General features: G+C 52.9%; 6 protein-coding genes across 6 annotated transcripts; 2 read left to right on the top strand and 4 right to left on the bottom strand.

Annotated features, from left to right (window-relative positions):
* Positions 1–57: 57 nt before the first annotated feature.
* Positions 58–2694, bottom strand: ISF_09001 (Mg2+ transporter protein, CorA-like/Zinc transport protein ZntB; the record flags this gene model as incomplete). The annotated part of the gene is made up of 5 exons (XM_018852604.1): positions 58–932; positions 981–1129; positions 1180–1255; positions 1320–1540; positions 2360–2694. 5 exons carry the CDS (start codon positions 2692–2694, stop codon positions 58–60), a joined length of 1656 nt encoding a protein of 551 aa, XP_018700232.1.
* Positions 2695–3786: 1092 nt separating this feature from the next.
* ISF_09000 (LysM domain protein) lies at positions 3787–4951 on the bottom strand (the record flags this gene model as incomplete). The annotated part of the gene is made up of 2 exons (XM_018852603.1): positions 3787–4632; positions 4712–4951. The coding sequence occupies 2 exons, from the start codon at positions 4949–4951 to the stop codon at positions 3787–3789; spliced, it is 1086 nt and encodes a 361-aa protein (XP_018700231.1).
* A 673-nt stretch (positions 4952–5624) lies between these two features.
* Positions 5625–6752, top strand: ISF_08999 (hypothetical protein; the record flags this gene model as incomplete). Its single annotated transcript, XM_018852602.1, has 1 exon — positions 5625–6752. One exon carries the CDS (start codon positions 5625–5627, stop codon positions 6750–6752), a length of 1128 nt encoding a protein of 375 aa, XP_018700230.1.
* Positions 6753–7032: 280 nt separating this feature from the next.
* ISF_08998 (hypothetical protein) lies at positions 7033–7845 on the bottom strand (the record flags this gene model as incomplete). Its single annotated transcript, XM_018852601.1, has 1 exon — positions 7033–7845. The coding sequence occupies one exon, from the start codon at positions 7843–7845 to the stop codon at positions 7033–7035; it is 813 nt and encodes a 270-aa protein (XP_018700229.1).
* Positions 7846–8611: 766 nt separating this feature from the next.
* ISF_08997 (hypothetical protein) lies at positions 8612–10613 on the bottom strand (the record flags this gene model as incomplete). Its single annotated transcript, XM_018852600.1, has 2 exons — positions 8612–9987; positions 10184–10613. The coding sequence occupies 2 exons, from the start codon at positions 10611–10613 to the stop codon at positions 8612–8614; spliced, it is 1806 nt and encodes a 601-aa protein (XP_018700228.1).
* A 580-nt stretch (positions 10614–11193) lies between these two features.
* On the top strand, positions 11194–15228 carry ISF_08996 (chitinase 18-8; the record flags this gene model as incomplete). The annotated part of the gene is made up of 3 exons (XM_018852599.1): positions 11194–13035; positions 13194–13410; positions 13466–15228. The coding sequence occupies 3 exons, from the start codon at positions 11194–11196 to the stop codon at positions 15226–15228; spliced, it is 3822 nt and encodes a 1273-aa protein (XP_018700227.1).
* Between the last annotated feature and the right edge of the window lie 1885 nt (positions 15229–17113).

Below are 17113 nucleotides of genomic sequence, written 5' to 3'. Positions count from 1 at the left end.
TCCTCCTCCAGTGATCAATAGAGCCATAATCGGGACATCCCACGAGCTATATCGCAGCTACCCTTTCACACTGTCTCCCTCCACCTTCTTCGTGCTAGCCTCGTTGTTCGACACTAACCCAGACTCGCTGTTAAGGCCCCGGAATTGAAACGAGAAGAACGCCATCACCGTCAAGGGCGCTGCAACCACCCAGTACACCCAGAACATGTGGGAGACGGTCCAGAGGTCGCGCTCCGGGCTGAAGTTGAAGAAGGACATGCTGAAGATGGCCGAGACGAAGGTGGCCGGCAGGAACAGGAGGGTGAGGCGGGCGATGGTCTTCATGACGCCGCTGTCGTTCTTGACGACCGTGTTGAAGGAGAGCTGGATCTCGTTGTGCAGCCGGTCCTTGGTGGCCAGCGCCCGGTTCTGCAGCCCGAGCACAATCTGCCTCTGCAGTAGGAAGTGATCCTGCACGCGCTTCCGGGTGCTCTTCGTCAGGGTCGACTGCCCGTCTTCGTCCGCGTATTGCCCGTGCGCGGCGCAAATCCGCTCGACAGTGCTTAGGGTGGTTGCGGTGGTCTCAGTGATATGAATAGCGTGCCGTGCGAGGTCGTGCAGCTTGCGGTAGCTGCGGTCGATGTTGTCGGTGTCCACCTTGATGCTCTCGATCTTACGGACGACAGTGCGCAGGCCCCAGATGGACTTGTCGAAGAGAGAGGTGACGTCGCTGAGGATCCGGTAGTACACCCAGAAGAGGTCGTCAGCCATCTCTTGGTCCTGCGGCCCGTCCATGAGGCAACGGAGAAGCAGCTCTTTGGTAGGGTCTACGGCGTCAAAGACCAGCATGATCTGGCTCTTCGCCGATGGAGCATACGTCATGATGTTAAACTTGAGCCACTTGTATTCGTCGTTCTCCTCCACGAACTTGATCAGGAAGCGTGCCCAGGTCACTGTCCGCAGTCAGCCTATGTTCGCCTTGCAGCGTGTACGAGACTTACTAATGCCCGCAGAGGCGATGTCTTGGGAGCCGAAATATCCATTGGATCTTCTACAGTAAAGCTCAAACCAAAATTTAGGAATGGAGAACTGTTTCTCCAGAGTGCTTCGACAGGTTTCACATTTGGAGACCTCGTTTGCGTTCATAAATCTGCGCATCCGTCAGCCCGGCCAAGTCGTTAGTGCCATTCGTCGACTCACATGAGGGCAAAGCATTCCTGCCGCTGGTCTAGATCCAGCAAAGACAATTGCTGTTCAAATTTCTGTGGCTTCCCGTCTGTTGGGTCTCTATTGTCAGCGCGAAGGACGCGGATGGACGGACGGACAGAGTAACGACTCACCCTGGCCCTGGAGCCAGATCTCTAGCGGCTTAGCATCCGCACAACAATTTTCGTGAACGTACATCGCACAGTGCTTGTTCTCGGCGAATGGACTCTCGATAGTTTTCCGGTGTTGGATCTCACGCATTGGAATGTTCATGTTCAGTATTTGGACGAGGCGCCCACGGGGAGAGGGGAGGCCATCGAAAGGCAGGTAGGCGACCGAGCTGAGCTGCAGCTCGCTGCAGGATGGCGGATAAGACGATATCAGGCAAGCAATCATACAGTCGGGGCACTAAAGAGATAGATAAGTTTGAGACACGGGTTGTTAACAAAGATGAGCCTGCTCCTTTCTATTCGCTGCGTGCAATTACGCGCCTTGGTATATTTATCACCTTGCATTTCACACCGCCGCCAGGCAAATATGTAGGTGATAAATGAATAAACTGTAGCAAGTACATTTCGATAGGAGTATCCGGGGACTCATCCAAGTTGTGAAATATTTTATTTGGATTTCTTTTAAGTGTCCCGGGCGCAACGTCTGTCAGGCAATCCAACGGAGTCATGCAGGGTCGCGAAGTTGTCCACAAGGCGTCCACGGTTGTCTGCGCCTGTCTCTACACGCCGGCCTTTTCCTTGGCTAATAAAAGCAGAGCACTATATGCCTAGTTGATACATTAGGCATAAATTATGAACAAGGCTGTCAAGCGGCTACAAGTCAAGTCAAGTCTATTCTGTGAGCCTGCGATCCCTTGCACGCCAGCCTACGGCCGCCGAGGCTGCCGATCGGGAGCGGAAAGATTCACGCCTAAATATTTGTTGGGTCAGCTTATTTACATGACGTTTAATCCCCCATCTTGTATCACTTTACAAAAGTCCAGCTGCTGTGTTGGACTTGACAAGTGCAATCTGTTGATGTATTGACTGTGTAAGTGCTAGACCGTCCTTGTCCCGTGCCAGACATGGCATAGCAACCCAACAGCACCCACCCCTCCGCTGTCCTCCCCGTTATAACCTTTCGTAGCTGACAATTGCCCGAATACAGCAGTATGTTCGCTTACTGGTTGGGCCAGCAGCCGCGCCACGAGCCGGTGACGACCTCGATGGCGTTGTTGATCTGCCAGGCCAGGCCCGCGGTGGTCGAGAAGTCGGCCTGCCACCAGCCGTCGTCGTCCGTCTTCCAGCACTGCCAGTTGTGCACGGTGAGGCCCTTGCCGCGGATGTTGTCGAGGAAGCACTGGCCCCAGCGGTTCTCGCAGTAGCCCTTGAACCTGAACGAGTAGCGACGGAGGCCGCCGTCGCCCCAGACGCCGTTGCACTTCCAGTCGTCGGCGAGCACGACGGAGGAGGAGGTGGCGGCCATGAGCGCCGCGACCGGGACGATGGAGAACTTCATGTTGAAGATGGGTATTGAAAGATTGTTGGTTGTATCAAGGAGGTATGAGTGAATAGAAGTTGTGATTGTTGATGAGGATGAAGAAAAAGAATCGTGGTTGAACAGGTGGCGAGGAGCCCTTTATATAGTTAGAGGCGGTCGTCAGCTGCTCAATCTCGGGTACTGAGCATTGGCAGCCAGGCTCACCTACGCTTTTGCTGAACGAGCCTCACGATATAATCCATTCTCCAAAGAGTCGTTGCCATGCCTTGATCAAGGTTCAACCAAGTCATAGCTCTCGGTACAAACTGAGCAGACTTCTGTCACCGGCTGCCGATCAACCTGTCTGTGTTCACAAACCCGGAGCGGCACTTACTAGATCGGGGCGGCTCCGACCAGGGGTATCGCCGCTACAAAAAAGGTTCACTCGTTCATTTCTGAAGATTTTCGACGATCTGTGGAGTGGTCCCTGGGATCATGACTTGTAATATCAGCAAGGCTCGCCGACATCTAGCGCTACCAAGAGCCCAAGACGAGGCTCGCATTTCTGTCAGCACTGGCTGAGACAACAACGTTGCAAGCTGAGGAGAGCAGGCTGCACGTTTCTGTCTCTTATCGTTTAATTTGCCGACTGCGGAACAACTCTTTGGAAGGATAATGTAGATCGACTTTCCTGTCTCAAGAGGACCGCGCGGCCCATCGGAATTGGCTCCCGGCTTATACATTCACTCGTTGCTGGCACCTGCAGGGGTTCGCCATCGTGATTGATGCAGCGCAAGGAAAGCCGCAAAGAACTATCAGCAAACTAACTTTAACCAGAAACAAGATTCTCAGCATATTTACAGACTTGATACTCAAGTGCACTACTGAGCATTCGTGCATGCAACAGAGCACATGCAGGAGAAATAACCGGTTGACCTGCAGATTACCCTAGAGGCTTGTGTAGCCCACCATGGCTCTCCCGCCTTGCATCCAGACCAGAGCCCTCACCTTCACCCCCACGACGTTCAAAGATGGCTGGTGCTAACAGTTTCCCACCGCGCAGCAACATGTCGTCAAAGGGCCGTCTCTTCATCCCACGTGTAATATAGCGGCAACAATGGCAAGCCTTAACTAGTAAACGCCAACACATGCGTAGGCGTTTGCCCACAGTCCGGTGCACTGCTCTCCAATCAGCGGGTTCCACGTCGCAAAGTCGTGCTGCGAAATGTGGTTGTACGAGGTGATTTGGTCACAAGTGTTGCCCTCGTAAATGAAGTGAAACTTGTTACAATTCTTGACCATGTTTCCCTGCGTGGGCTGCGGCGTCTGGATACCGTTGGAAGGGACCGTTGAGGTTGGCGTCGGGTCTTGGCCCACGACCCCAACGCAGGCATAGGCATCAGCCCACATACCCGAGCAGTCGGCGCCAATCCTGGGATTCCAACGGGCGAATTGCTCCTGGCTAATGTGTTCGTAGGAGGTGATTTGGCCGCACGTATTGCCCTTGTAGATGTAGTGAAACTTGTTGCAGTTCTTGACCATGTCCGGCTGCGTCGGCTGCGGCGTCTGCACGCCGTTGGATGGGGTGGTGCTGGTCGGGGTGGGAGTGGGAGTCGAGTCCTGAATGACTCCCACACACGCATAGGCGTCCTCTACGAGGCCGGTACAGTCCATGCCGATCTTGGGGTTCCATCGGGCAAACTGCTCCTGGGTGATGGAGTGGTAGGACGTGATTTGGCCGCACGTGTTGCCCTTGTAGATGTAGTGGAAGCTGTTGCAGTTGCCGACCATGTCCGGCTGCGTTGGCTGCGGCGTCTGCACACCGTTACCGGTGCTTGTAGTCGTGGACGGCGGCGTCGGCGTCGTGGTGGTGATGGGAGGCGGCGTGCTGGTGGGCGAGGTGGCGGCCGCGCTGCCATCCAAGCAGTACGACTGGCCTTTGTTAAAGTTGCCGCAGCTGCTGGTAATGCTCGGGTTCTGACAAGCCTGTTAGCCGTCGAACAAGTATCCAACGGAGATGCAGTCATGCAAAGAAGTTAGAAAATAGGAGGAATACCCATTTCAGGAACGAGGCCCTGTTGGTCGACGTCTGAAAGAGGACGGATTCGCAGTCAACGGTGCCGTCGTTGTTGTACCATACGGTGCACGGGCTGACCGTCTTGGGATTCGAGGGCATGGTCGGCTTGCCCGAGATGTTCTCCCAGATGAGATCCTGGTTCGCGATGCGGGCATCACCGGCGTGCGCCAGGAGCGGCAGGAGAGCCAGGATGGCTGCGGCGGCACGAGCTTGCATCATGTTTCCCTTCTTCTTTCCCTTCGTCCTCACCGCTTGCTTCATTCATTGCAGCGAAGCGAGGAACAATAACCGCGGCACATCCTTTTATTTATATACATGGCAGCCCTCGGCCGGAAAAGACAAGAGCCTGCTCCGGCTCCGACAGACATGAAAGAATGTTTTTCCGCCATTAGAGAGCCGTAATTAACTCGGCCCCGGCCCAATCGCGTGAGTGGCTGTTGGAGGTATGTATGTATGTATGTATGTATGTATGTATGTATGTATGCAATTGGGCCCTCAACGCCAAAGTCCAACATCAAATAGTGTCGACGAGGCAAATTGGCCTTGATTAAAGAATCTCCACCAGTGCTTTCATTGAGTAATTAATCGTGGTCAACCGAATGTTACACATCTCCCTATATCGCCTGTATTGCTTATATTGCTTATATTGCTTTTATTGCTTATATTGCATATATTGCTTATATTGCATCTATTGCCTGCCTATCAATGCCCACCACGGAGGCTTTTTGCCTGCCTTTTTGTCTAGCTGCTGCCCGCCTAGCCGCTGTCATGACCGTGGTCGCGAATCGACATCACCAACCTACCCGTATCTAGTCTCTGCAAGCTCGTGTTTCATTTCTGCTAAACCAATAATCAACAAACAATCGGGCGAGCCTGTCGTCTGTCACCAATCATGGCTAAAAGCTCACTGACAACAACCTTTCATCTTTTCAGCCGTCTCCCTCCAGAAATACGAGACCACATCTGGTTTTTTTGCCTACCACGTCGCGTCGTGCCCCTTGACGACCTCCTTTGGCTCGTCGATGAGCATTCTACGTACAGAAGTGAGCAGCAGTGCTGGGTCGACCATCGCCAGGTGCATTACCGGGCGCAAGCGCCACCGCTCATTGCGTCCGTCTGTCGCGAAGCTCGCCGCGTGGTGTTTCGCTGGGGCGGCCTCGAGGACATGGAGACTAGTATTTCCCTCAGGCTTGTATGGATTCAGCGGAAGCTCGATACGCTCCTGTTTGGGTGGACGGAGAATGATTCGGCCGCGGCAGGTCACGACCAAGACATGATGGAGCACTTTCTCTACAATCAGAGGTTGGATCAACCGGGCGCACCAGTCTGTTTGATCGCGGAGCAGTTTTTGACCTTTTACTCGAGTCCGTCGGCACCCGAGAGCGACTACATGCCATTTATCCGAACAGACGAATCGAACTCGATTGCGTATTTGCTTCACAACGGTTGGAAGGAAGATGAGCCAGACGCAGAAGAGGCAGATTTGAGCGACCCTATGGACGTCGATGTCGTCATGGAGACGGTCTACATTCACGCCACAAGAGCAGACATACTTGCGTCGCAGCTCTTTGGCCGCATTGCGGATGAGCCTTCTCAGTTGGTGGACTACGACGACGCGGCCACCCTGGCTAAGTTTCGCGCACTGTTCAACAAGAACCCAAACAACCAAAGACGAGTGGCCCTGACAGAAAAATTTGATGCCATCGAATCACACGAGTTTCCAGCGCAAGTGGCAACGTGGCTTATCAAGGTAGCCTGGAAGCTCCTAGCAATCAAGTGGCTGCACGAGAAGCGGCATAATCCCCAGAGCAGCATTTACAGAGATCCGATGCAGGTCTTTGACGGGCCTGTCTCAGTAGGGGAAAGCTTTTGGATGAAAGTCGAACGAGGAGGAACCTTCAAAGAGCAGCATCCTTGGGTCGTTGAAGAGACGCAGAGGCTGCCCAGGTTGAGGCCCAAGATTTGGTTCGTGTATTGTACAAAAGACTGTAAAGTAAAGGCAAAGCTTATTGAACCGTAATATAGATGACGTATTATATGCTTTCTCAATGGATTGTTGGATGGCTGTCCATTATACACTGTCCGTAGGTACCCAAAAATATGTACACAGCTTAATCATCACCCATAAATCAACAACCAAGGCTTCAGCGTCAACTGTTCTAGAAGAGTAAAAAAGAAAACGGTAGATAAAAAGTAGAGCATCCGTCATCTCATCGCAGTCTAGCCAGAATTGCAAAAAGGGACAGCTTGGTCCGCCTTTTCCTGCATCTCCCTGCTCCGTCGAATCTCTTGTTCACGGCTTATCTATTGCAGCTGACCAGGTTCTGTGTCTCCTCGATGGCGTCCAGGTGACTCTTTCCTCCTTTTTCTCCCCCTTTACTTCCTTTACTGTTGTAATTTGTGACGTAGTTGTTTACAAAGTCTTCCACGTCTTTGGCATCCAGGCCCTCTATCTCCTTGGCCTTGTTCAGGGTTCCCGGCAAGTCGAGTTGTTGGTAGGAAGCGGCCGGTGGATGGGAGATGGGGTCTCCCAGCTCCGGCTTAAGAGGCTTTCTGAACTTTTCTTCGAAGTCCATGGGGAAGTTTTTGACGAGGTGGTTGGCCTGATTTTTGCGGCGCAAATCAGCGGCGGCCTGCCAGTAGTCGAGCAGCAGGCTGTATGAGCCTCCGGCCGGGCTCTTGCCCTTGGCGAACAGCATCGCCTTGGAGAAGCTGATGCTGATCCTGACTCGCCTCGAGACGTCGCTGAATTGTTGGCTATTGTCCCAGTTGGGAAAGACGTGGTCGTTCAGGACGGCTCCCGTGTAGCCTATGTCGTGCAGAGCGCCAATGGCGCTCTTGATGTCGACAAGCGCCGCATCCGTTAGCTTAGACCAGTCGAGCTGCTTGTAGGCGGGCTTTCTCTTCTTGGGATTATAGGGCGACACGTATTGGATAAAGTCTTTAAACTCGCATGGGGCCGGGCAATTGGGCGCAATATGGTGACTCTGGATCCCGGCCTCTTCCTCGAATTTGCGACCGAGGTAGAGTGCAATGGTTTGAGCTGGTCCGGAGTCTTTGTTGCAGAAAGCCGCGGTGAAGAAAAGCCACGCAAAAACGCGACTCCAATGCATGTTGAGAATGGAGAGGCCAAAGAGAGACCAAAGAAACTGCAAGACTTGAAGGAAAAGAATGAAGACGAGAACGGCAAATGCCGTCAATGCTTTCTTTCACGTTGCTAGAAGAGACATGAACGACGAGAGAAGCCACCAAGGCAAGCGAGTCTGCTCCCACAATCTTTTGATCCTACGAGAAGAAGTTACTCAATTAGGAAATTGCTGAAACAGGTATGACCAGTTGCTTTGCCGCAAATCTAAACGAAAGTATGAGAATTCGCCCCCTTTTCTTCTCACGCAAGCCACAAGCAGTTCCAATAGTTGACTGTGCAGAAAGCGGTGCTTGCTTCTGGACATATGAAGCGCTACAGGACCAAAATGCATGATCCTGTTCAGCAAGAGATGAACCAAACCCGCAGGACAGGCTTGAATTTACCCTATTGTACGGACGTGTTCTTCTTTAGGCCGTCCCGAGCCGTCCGGAGCCGTCCGGCATATGTATATGGCTTTCTTTAATCAACACTCTTCTTTACCGAGTTACATTGTCGCGTTATCATGACACATATATTGCCGGCGTGACAAAAATGGCTCGGTGCATGAAGGAAATGCAGCACATGCGTAGGGAACTTTGCTGGTCAAGCATGTGGCTGGCATATGGACCGAGTCTCGGCCTGGAAAGCCCGCATAATACTTCAACAGTTCGAGCTTCCTTACCTGCATCTCACAAATTAAATAGTGCGGAGCTAATAGCAGAGGATCAATAGCTAAACTACTAACAGTTTATCTACATGGTGTATATCTCGATATTGTCAAAAACCCCCATAATCTGGTATGTCCGGACACCATTTCGGCCGCTGTGGTAGATCGTATCGTGAATCTGTATCTTGGGAACCAATAAATCGTCTACAAAGAAAGAAATTTGAGAGCCCTTTGCCTGCACTTTGATCCGATGCCTCTGTTTAGCATCGAATCCGGGTAGAGTCACCCGCTGCAGCTCATTCCAGCTATTATCCGAGCGGCCAACAACGGCGAAGCCGTCGCCGATGCCTGCATAGTAGCCGTAGTATCCATCCGCTCCAGCGTGAGGGCTCGAGGCGCGAAACATGAGACCCGCGTTCCCGCCACCGCTGCCGAGGCTCAAGTCGGACTCGTACGAAAAGTCAGAGAAGAGCTGGTCACTGATGAGCGCCTTGCACGCGTCGGAACCGTTGGCGATAGCTACAGCGTACTTGGCGTCAAACGACCCATCGTAAACGGTCCACTGATTGGTGTTCCTACTTGAAAAGTCATCGACAAAGCGCAGAGGCAGGATCTGCACATTGTCAAACTTGGCCGAGACGCCGTTGACGCGGAACCCGTCCATACCAGCGCGGAAGGCGTCATCCTGGACGCTCAGCTTGGGCACGCGCATGTCGTCGACGAAAAAGCTCAGCGCCGGACCGACGGCACGCACCTTGAGGCGGTGCACCTTGTCGGCCTGCCAGTTCGTTGTGCCCGTGCCGAGCCCGTGCCAGCTGCCGGCCATTTTGGTAATCATGACGCTGCCGCTGGTGCTGACCCCGGCGTAGTACCCGTCGTACGTGTCGGGGCCCTTGCCAGGATTGGAGATGCGGAAGAGGAAGCCAACGTCGCCGGATCCAGAGGGGAGAGTGAGGTCCGTCTCAAAGCTGAAGTCGGCATAGCTGCTGTGCAAAAGCACTTTGCCGCCGCCCGAGCTGGCCGCCGTGAGCGCGTTGGAGTCGACGATGTATGATCCGTCATACACGGTCCACTGTACCATGCCATTGGTAAAGTCGTCGTAGTAAGCAGCATCACTTTGGATAGCCGTCTGTGTGGGCGTGCCAGTTGGCGTGGTGGTGGTGAAGGTGGTCGTCGTCGTTGTGGACGTGGAAGGAGGAGGTTGCGACGACGGAACGTAGGCTTTGCCGGATGAGAGACATGCGAATGACACTTCCGGGAGTTTGATGGACTTTGGATCTGCCGTTGCGCTGTAGCCCCAAACCGTCGCTACCAAATATGTTCTCTCGGCGGCAGTTGCGAATGGGCCGGCATCGCCCGGGCTGTGATAGCCGGTGCCGATACGCCAGCTATCCTTCTGCTGGTTGGCGCTGGTGTGGAGCAAGCCCAAAGTCTTGTCCATGAGAACAGTCCTGTCAAAATCTGAAACCAAAGAGTCAGCTGCGTCTGTGCGTATGCATCGCGGGCAATCTTGAGATACCTAGCATATCTTGACGTGCAAATCCGAAAGAGTCTCGACAGCTGGCCGGAATGGGATCGTACAAGAGCTTTGAGCACATTGTCTCATTGCTGGCAGTGCCCCAGGACCTCGTTAAGCTGTCTTTCAAATCCGACAGACACTTGTCGGGGAGGCTGTCGCAGCCTTTGCCATTGTCCGCGGCTTTCTTGACCGACGGCGTTGTTGAGATGAAGATGTGGCGACAAATGTGCCACGAGTCGTGCATGGGCGCAGGGTAGCCGTTGACCATCAACGCCTCCGGGGTGCTAAAGGTCAAGGAGGTCAGGACGGTGCTACTGTGCTGCACAACAGATTCATTCATCATCATCTCCTGGGCCACCGCAAGATGCACGCCGTGGCCATCGCCCTCGAAAGGCTTGCCGGGGAAGGCTTGCATCCAGTCAAAGCCGTGTATATGGACGGAAGCAGTCGACACGGGCTTTGTAAATGCTTTGGAGACATTCGGGTAGTAGAGGTCAACAATGTTGGCCGAGTCCATGAAGAACTCGCCGCCCTTGAGAAACGCAAGGCTGCCGAATTGTGCCCCCATTTTTGGCCAAATGAGAATGCACAGCTCGGTTGAAGGGAAGGACAAGACAAGACAAGACAAGACAAAGTAAAAGTTTGTCGGATGGCTTTCTGTTCCGGCAAAGGCCGAGATTTCTGACAATGACGAGAAACCGAAGAAAACAGCAAGTGTCAAGTCACACCTGCCCAGTACTAAGCGTTCCGCGACGTTGGCCTCTGAGATTTTGTCACTTACATACCACTTACAGGATTATTGACCTCTAGTTCACCTCAAAATAGAAACTTGCTCATTCAGTTAGTTAGTGCACGGACCGGTCCGGGCAATATAGAGCTGCGACTACCATGCATTGCATGACGTGTTGCAGTTTCATTGAAAAAAAATATGCAGGCGTCTTCGATTGGGATATATCGCCGCTTGCGGTCTCGCTCAGCAAGCTTCGGCAAGTCAAAGAGAAGCCGCCGCAGATGCGGATAATATCCAATGCAGCTTTGTGAGGCCAGAAACTGCGTCGTTGTATGTAAATATCTCGCCCGCTTTTTCCCGCTCTTGGAGAATCTTGAACTCTTGTCATCAGAATTGGGCCCTCGTTCTATGCTCAGGCATGTACAACCAACTTTTACATTGGCCTGTTTGGGTCAGCCTCAGTCTTTCTCTCATCCGTCCCAGCTTCGCCGTGACAAACAGCTACAATGGCCAGTATGCCGATGACTGTCCCGAGCTGTGCAGTCGTGCCGGCTCCAGCGCCTCCAACTGGACACACATCCACAGAGTTAAGGAGCTTTCGTCGTGTAATCAGACGATCCTCTTTCGTCTCAATGTGCAGAGGCTCATTGATGATCCTCACACCGTCATCACAATCCAAGGGTGCACCGTCACGGGTGCGCAAGATGCCGGCTCAAATCTACCGACGCCTCAAGAAGCGCACTCTGATGGAGTTGACGTCGCAGAGTCGCCATCGTGCGACGCAAAGACGGAGAATATGTCGGCAGAACCAGGTCTTGGGGGGCAGTCAAATCATGCTGGAGTTGGAGCTGCTCCAAACTCCAACGACGTACAGCATGCAACCAATGAGCTGTCTACCTTTCTCCGTCAAGCCTCTACGTGTGGTGAATCTATTTTGTTTGCCAAGCACTTGACCGCGGTGGTGGGCATGTACTCTGGTGCGCAAGTTGTGCGGGACTCGGCGCTGCATCTGCTTGACATGTTTCACCGCGAGTATATCAATGGCCAGCCGGCATCACTGCAGGTGTGTAGCGAGGAAGATGCTGCCAAGACCTTTGGAGTGTATGCAGCCGGCTTTCCGGATATCTCTGTGCCACAGGATGCGGTGCGAGCGTGGGCAAATGGCCAGTGTATCAACGGCTCGAGCCCTGCAGCCAGCGTCGACATGGGAGTCCTGGTCGCTTCCATCAAAAACTCAAATATGACCTCTTTCAGCTCCAGCTCTACGAACTCTACCGTGAACGCTCGTCGTAGCCACACGCTCCTGGCAAGGGGCAATTGTCGCACTGAGCAGGTCAAGCAGGGAGATAGCTGTGCCTCCTTGGCTGATCGATGTGGTATCTCGGGCAACGACATCACAAAATACAACACGAGGTCCGACTTTTGCTCTACTCTCAAGCCCAAGCAGTATTACTGCTGCGGCCCAGGCGATCTGCCCGACATGCGTCCACAGCCTGATCCTGATGGCACGTGCCACGTCTATCCTGTGGCCGCCAACGACGGCTGCTGGGCCATTTCGGACGCATTCGGAGTTTCTAAAGACGACCTCGAGACTTTCAACAAGAAGACGTGGGGTTGGGCGGGCTGTGGCTCACTCCAGCTCGGACAGAGAATCTGCGTCAGCAAGGGCAATCCCCCCATGCCCGCACCTGTCGCGGGTACAACGTGCGGTCCGCAGGTCCCCGGCACCAAGAAGCCGACAGACGGAACCGACTTTGCAGGCTTGAATCCATGCCCACTTAATGCATGCTGCGATGTATGGGGCTTTTGCGGGACCACGGCCGAGTTTTGCACGAAGACGCCCGCCGACAATGGCGGCCCTGGCACAACGCAGCCGGGGAAGAGCAGCTGCATTTCCAACTGCGGCATGGATATCGTCAACAACGGCCAGGGCCCGTCCTCGTTTGAAAAGCTGGGCTATTTTGAAGCTTTTAACGTGGAGAGAAAATGTCTTCACATGGATGCGTCGAATATCCCGACGGACAAGTATACCTTGATCCATTTTGCATTTGCTGGCGTGACGGCGAACTTTGACGTGGAGCTCGGGACGGTCAATGGGCAGTTTGAGAGGTTCAAAGGGCTCAAAGGACCGAAAAAGGTCTTGTCGTTTGGCGGTTGGGCATTTTCCACTGATCAAGCTACGTTTCAGCGGTTTCGACAAGCCACCAATCCCGCCAATAGAGGAACATTTGTCAACAACCTGATTGGCTTTCTTGACAAGGTGAGTAATTCCTTTTCGAAAGAGAACGAAGAAAAGAAAGGTACATGCTGACCTGATTTTAGAACCAGATTGACGGTCTAGACTTTGATTGGGAGTATCCGGGCGTTAAGTTGAATGACCAATTAAGTTGAGCCATCTTTGCTGACCGCTCTCAACAGGCACCAGACATCCCAGATATTGAGCCAGGTAGTCCTGATGAAGGTGACAACTACCTAGGATTTCTTTCACTTCTTCGCTCGAGACTGCCTTCGAGCAAAACACTCTCCATAGCTCTTCCTGCCTCGTTTTGGTATCTGAAACAGTATCCCGTCAAGGACATTGCACGTTACGTGGACTACTTTGTCTACATGACGTATGACTTGCACGGACAATGGGGTAAGTGCTATGAGCCCGGTCATTTCTCTCTCTCTTTTACTAACCGGCACACTAGATGTGGGCAATAAATGGGCTGTTCCAGGCTGCGACGGCGGCAACTGTTTACGGTCGCACGTCAACAAGACGGAAACCATCAACGCACTTGCGATGCTTACAAAAGCCGGTGTTCACTCCAACCAGGTCTTGGTGGGTGTGAGCAGCTACGGAAGAAGTTTCCGCATGAAAGATGAGCACTGTTCCGGTCCGTTTTGCACCTTTCTCGGTGCCAGGGGCCATTCCCAGGCATACGAGGGCCGGTGCACCGGGACGGGAGGCTACATTTCCAATGCCGAAATCGGTGAAATTATTGGCAAGCAGCAAAACTACTCAGTTGTACAAAGTTTTGTTGACAAGGACTCGGGCTCGAATATTGCCATGTACGGCGAACCCGGTGCCGTTGACTGGGTTGCGTACATGGACGGGGACATGAAAACTGACCGTATCGACTGGATCAAGCAACAGAATTTCCGTGGCTTTTCGGACTGGGCCATCGATCTAGAATCCTTTACTGGAGACGAGGACAACTCCGGAGACGATGGCACCTACGACCCAGATGATGACGACTGGGACTGGGACTTTGATGGCGACACCGCCTGCAATGACAGCCCCGGAAGTCTTCAGAGCATCGCCCACGGCATTGATGGCATGAAGAAAAAGTGTGCCAGTCTTTACACCCTAAAAGCGCTCTCCGGCATGATTGATGAGAGTTTCGAGCTGTTTGGCAAGAACAATAAAGGCTACGACGAGCAATTCGGCCACTATGCAACCTGGGTCAAAGAGAACATTGACCCCAAGCTCGACTCATTTATGGCGTTTGGCAAGGGAGACGGCAATGAATTCTTTACATGCACATGGAAGGTGGGAAGGAGAGTCGGATCGGGTCCTTGCAGAGGTATGCCGCACTATTGGGAGGAGGAGTCCACCTTTACCGTCGAGTACAAGCTATCCGACGAAGACGGCTTCTACAAGGCGGCGTCCGAAAAGCTCGGCATTGACAAGGACTGGATCGCGATCGGCAACCGGGATAAGGACTACGATTGCCGGACCAATGTAAACGAGGCCACACAGGGCCGTCCCGGACGCGGCTCCGGCATCTCTCCGCCGTGCTCCAAGATTTTCCGCCGGCGCATGAACGTGCCCGTCAAGGCCGCCGACGACAAGATCAAGGTTGGCAATCCCAAGGAGATGCTCAGCAACATCATGCCCAACATCGCGGCGCTAAAGGATACCCTCACCAGCACCTACGCTACCGTCGGGCTCGGCATCTACGACGACACGCAGGACCGTGCCGACGTCATGGACGCCGTGGTCGGGTACTCGCTGCCCGTCCTGCAGCTATCCGAGTCAGTTGACAGCATGAAGACCATCAAGGGCATTGGCGAAAAGGCCAACGCCGACAAGAAGCGCAACCTCATCCTCAGCATCATCACCTACGTCCTCATGGCCCTGCCCTTTGTCGGCGAGGCCGTCGGCCCGCTCGTCGGCAGCGCCACGGCCGTGGCGCGCATCGCCGTCCTCGTCACCGAGGTTGGTACCGTGGCCACCACCATTGCCGACATTGTCGCCGACAAGGACTCGGCGCCCTTTGCCATTCTCGGCCTCATCCTCGGGTCCGGCCTCGGCGGCGAGGGCAGGCTGTCCCGGCAGGAAGGGTTATCCAAGGCCTCGGCCGCTCGGAGAGCCCTGAGCGCGGACGACTTGGCAAAGTACACTGACAGCTTCAAGGAAAAGGACGCGTTGATTCAAAAAATCAGCCGAAAAGGCTCCTGCAGCAAATAGTTTTGTGGCGGCGGTTCTACTAGGGCGGGTGTGGCTGGAGTCACTGGTGCGTTTTTTGTCCGTGTCTGCTGACTTCAACAGATTTGGATGAAGCAGTGCTTTTTTTTTTTTTTTTTTTCGTCTTTCATACGGTGATGTCGCATTTTGCATTGTACTTGCCAGTATTGATGCAGCACGTAACTAGTTGTCTGAGCAACACCATCTCAATGGAAACGCAGTTACAATTTCATTTTCAAAGCGCAAAATACCTACATATTTTTAAACCAGAAAAATCCAGGAGATCTCACTATTCAGATACCATTGAACAGATAATATACCTAACCACATTCTCTGACACCACTTCCCCAGCGACTGGTCCGGATCAACACCAGCCGTCAAACAAGTATCAGCGTTAACTATGTGAGAACTTCTTTTTGTGACTACTCGCGCTAGTATAGATAGGTTTCACTTCGCTCGGCAGCAAGGCCCCTAGTAGCAAGCGCAAAAACTGCCTAAACAAGTCGGCGCCAGTACTCAGTCAACTTGGAAACTTGGTACATTCGACTATGGAGCGATTGATACCTGGTAATGCTGTCTGTGAGAGAGATAGAGGATGCTACGGTGAAACCGAGGAAAGAAATCGAGGTAGAAATGATTAGCATCTTAAACGAAAGGACGAGGCACCTTTTCCCGCCAAAGTCTCGTTTCCCTACCTCGCGTCATCTCCGAGGGCACAATCATTGTCATTATCAGAATTCTGATGACATCATAAACCCGTTCCTTTGAACCATCTTCAAATTACTGCTGCGATCACCTCGGCGAGACCACATTTTCAGCTTGGCCTTGACGTGCTGTGCTTGCTTTTAGCGGACGGCAGTGAATAGAGAGCATGACGACTAATAAGGAAGAAGATCTTGCACAGATTTGAGCTGATGGCAGCTGCAATTATGGGGACAGCAAGGGAGCGTGTGCGAGTATTCCACGGCTGTGACGGCCCAGGATGCGCTAAAAAGATAATTCTATGTAATATATGGCCAGCCACCAGTGCACTGCTATGAAAGTATCTTTCCCAAGTCCCCAGCAGCAAGAGTCGACCATCGTACGACTGTACCAAAGTACCAAAAGCTGAGACCGATCGCTGTTTGTTCTACTACTTTTGCCTTTTACACTTCACCGCAGGCACAACAGGATGAGTGTTCACATTCCAGCCAACGTTTTGCATTGGAATGCCGAAACAGTCATTGTTTCATGTCCTTACTGCAATCACAAGCACAGTCACCATTTTGGACCCGAGATTTATTCTAAATGCAACAGACGCTCTGACTGTGGGCATGGTGACATAGGTGGAATATACCAGCTTTCATTTCCTTTTGATAAATCAACCAGCGCAGTCGGGTTTCGCATCGACAAAGTCCGTGGTTGGTACCTGCGGGAGGGTCACACTATAAAGGATCTTGAAAGCTCGACTGGCAGCAGCCCACGCAGAGCGTCAACACCGGAACGGAAGCGTTGGACTGAAGGGGAGCGAATCCATGTCATTGGCAATGAGGATGAAGGCTTTCGCCGACTAAAGGAACATTTTGGTTCGTATCCCGACGAGACCACCTCCTGTCTCGAAATTACATACGCAGTGTCGCGCCTCGTCAATGGTGACAAAATCTGGCTGGAAACGTATTTGAGAGACTCTCCCGAGGTAGCCTTGTTTTTGAATGGTATGGATCGTGATGGAAGTACCGCCCTTCATTTGGCTGCTTGCGAGTCTTCGCATGTTGTGGTGAAGCTCCTCTTGGCACACGGGTGTGACGTCGACGCAACGAACCGAGAAGGGAGAACCCCTTTGATGGAAGCTGCTCTCTGGGGCAGAATTCGAAATGCGTTTCTCTTGCTCGAAGCAGGAGCCCAGACA

This window comes from Cordyceps fumosorosea (assembly GCF_001636725.1).
Source record: "Cordyceps fumosorosea ARSEF 2679 chromosome Unknown scaffold_39, whole genome shotgun sequence".
In the NCBI taxonomy this organism is placed as follows: domain Eukaryota; kingdom Fungi; phylum Ascomycota; class Sordariomycetes; order Hypocreales; family Cordycipitaceae; genus Cordyceps; species Cordyceps fumosorosea.
This window is presented reverse-complemented; position numbering and strand designations above follow the sequence as displayed.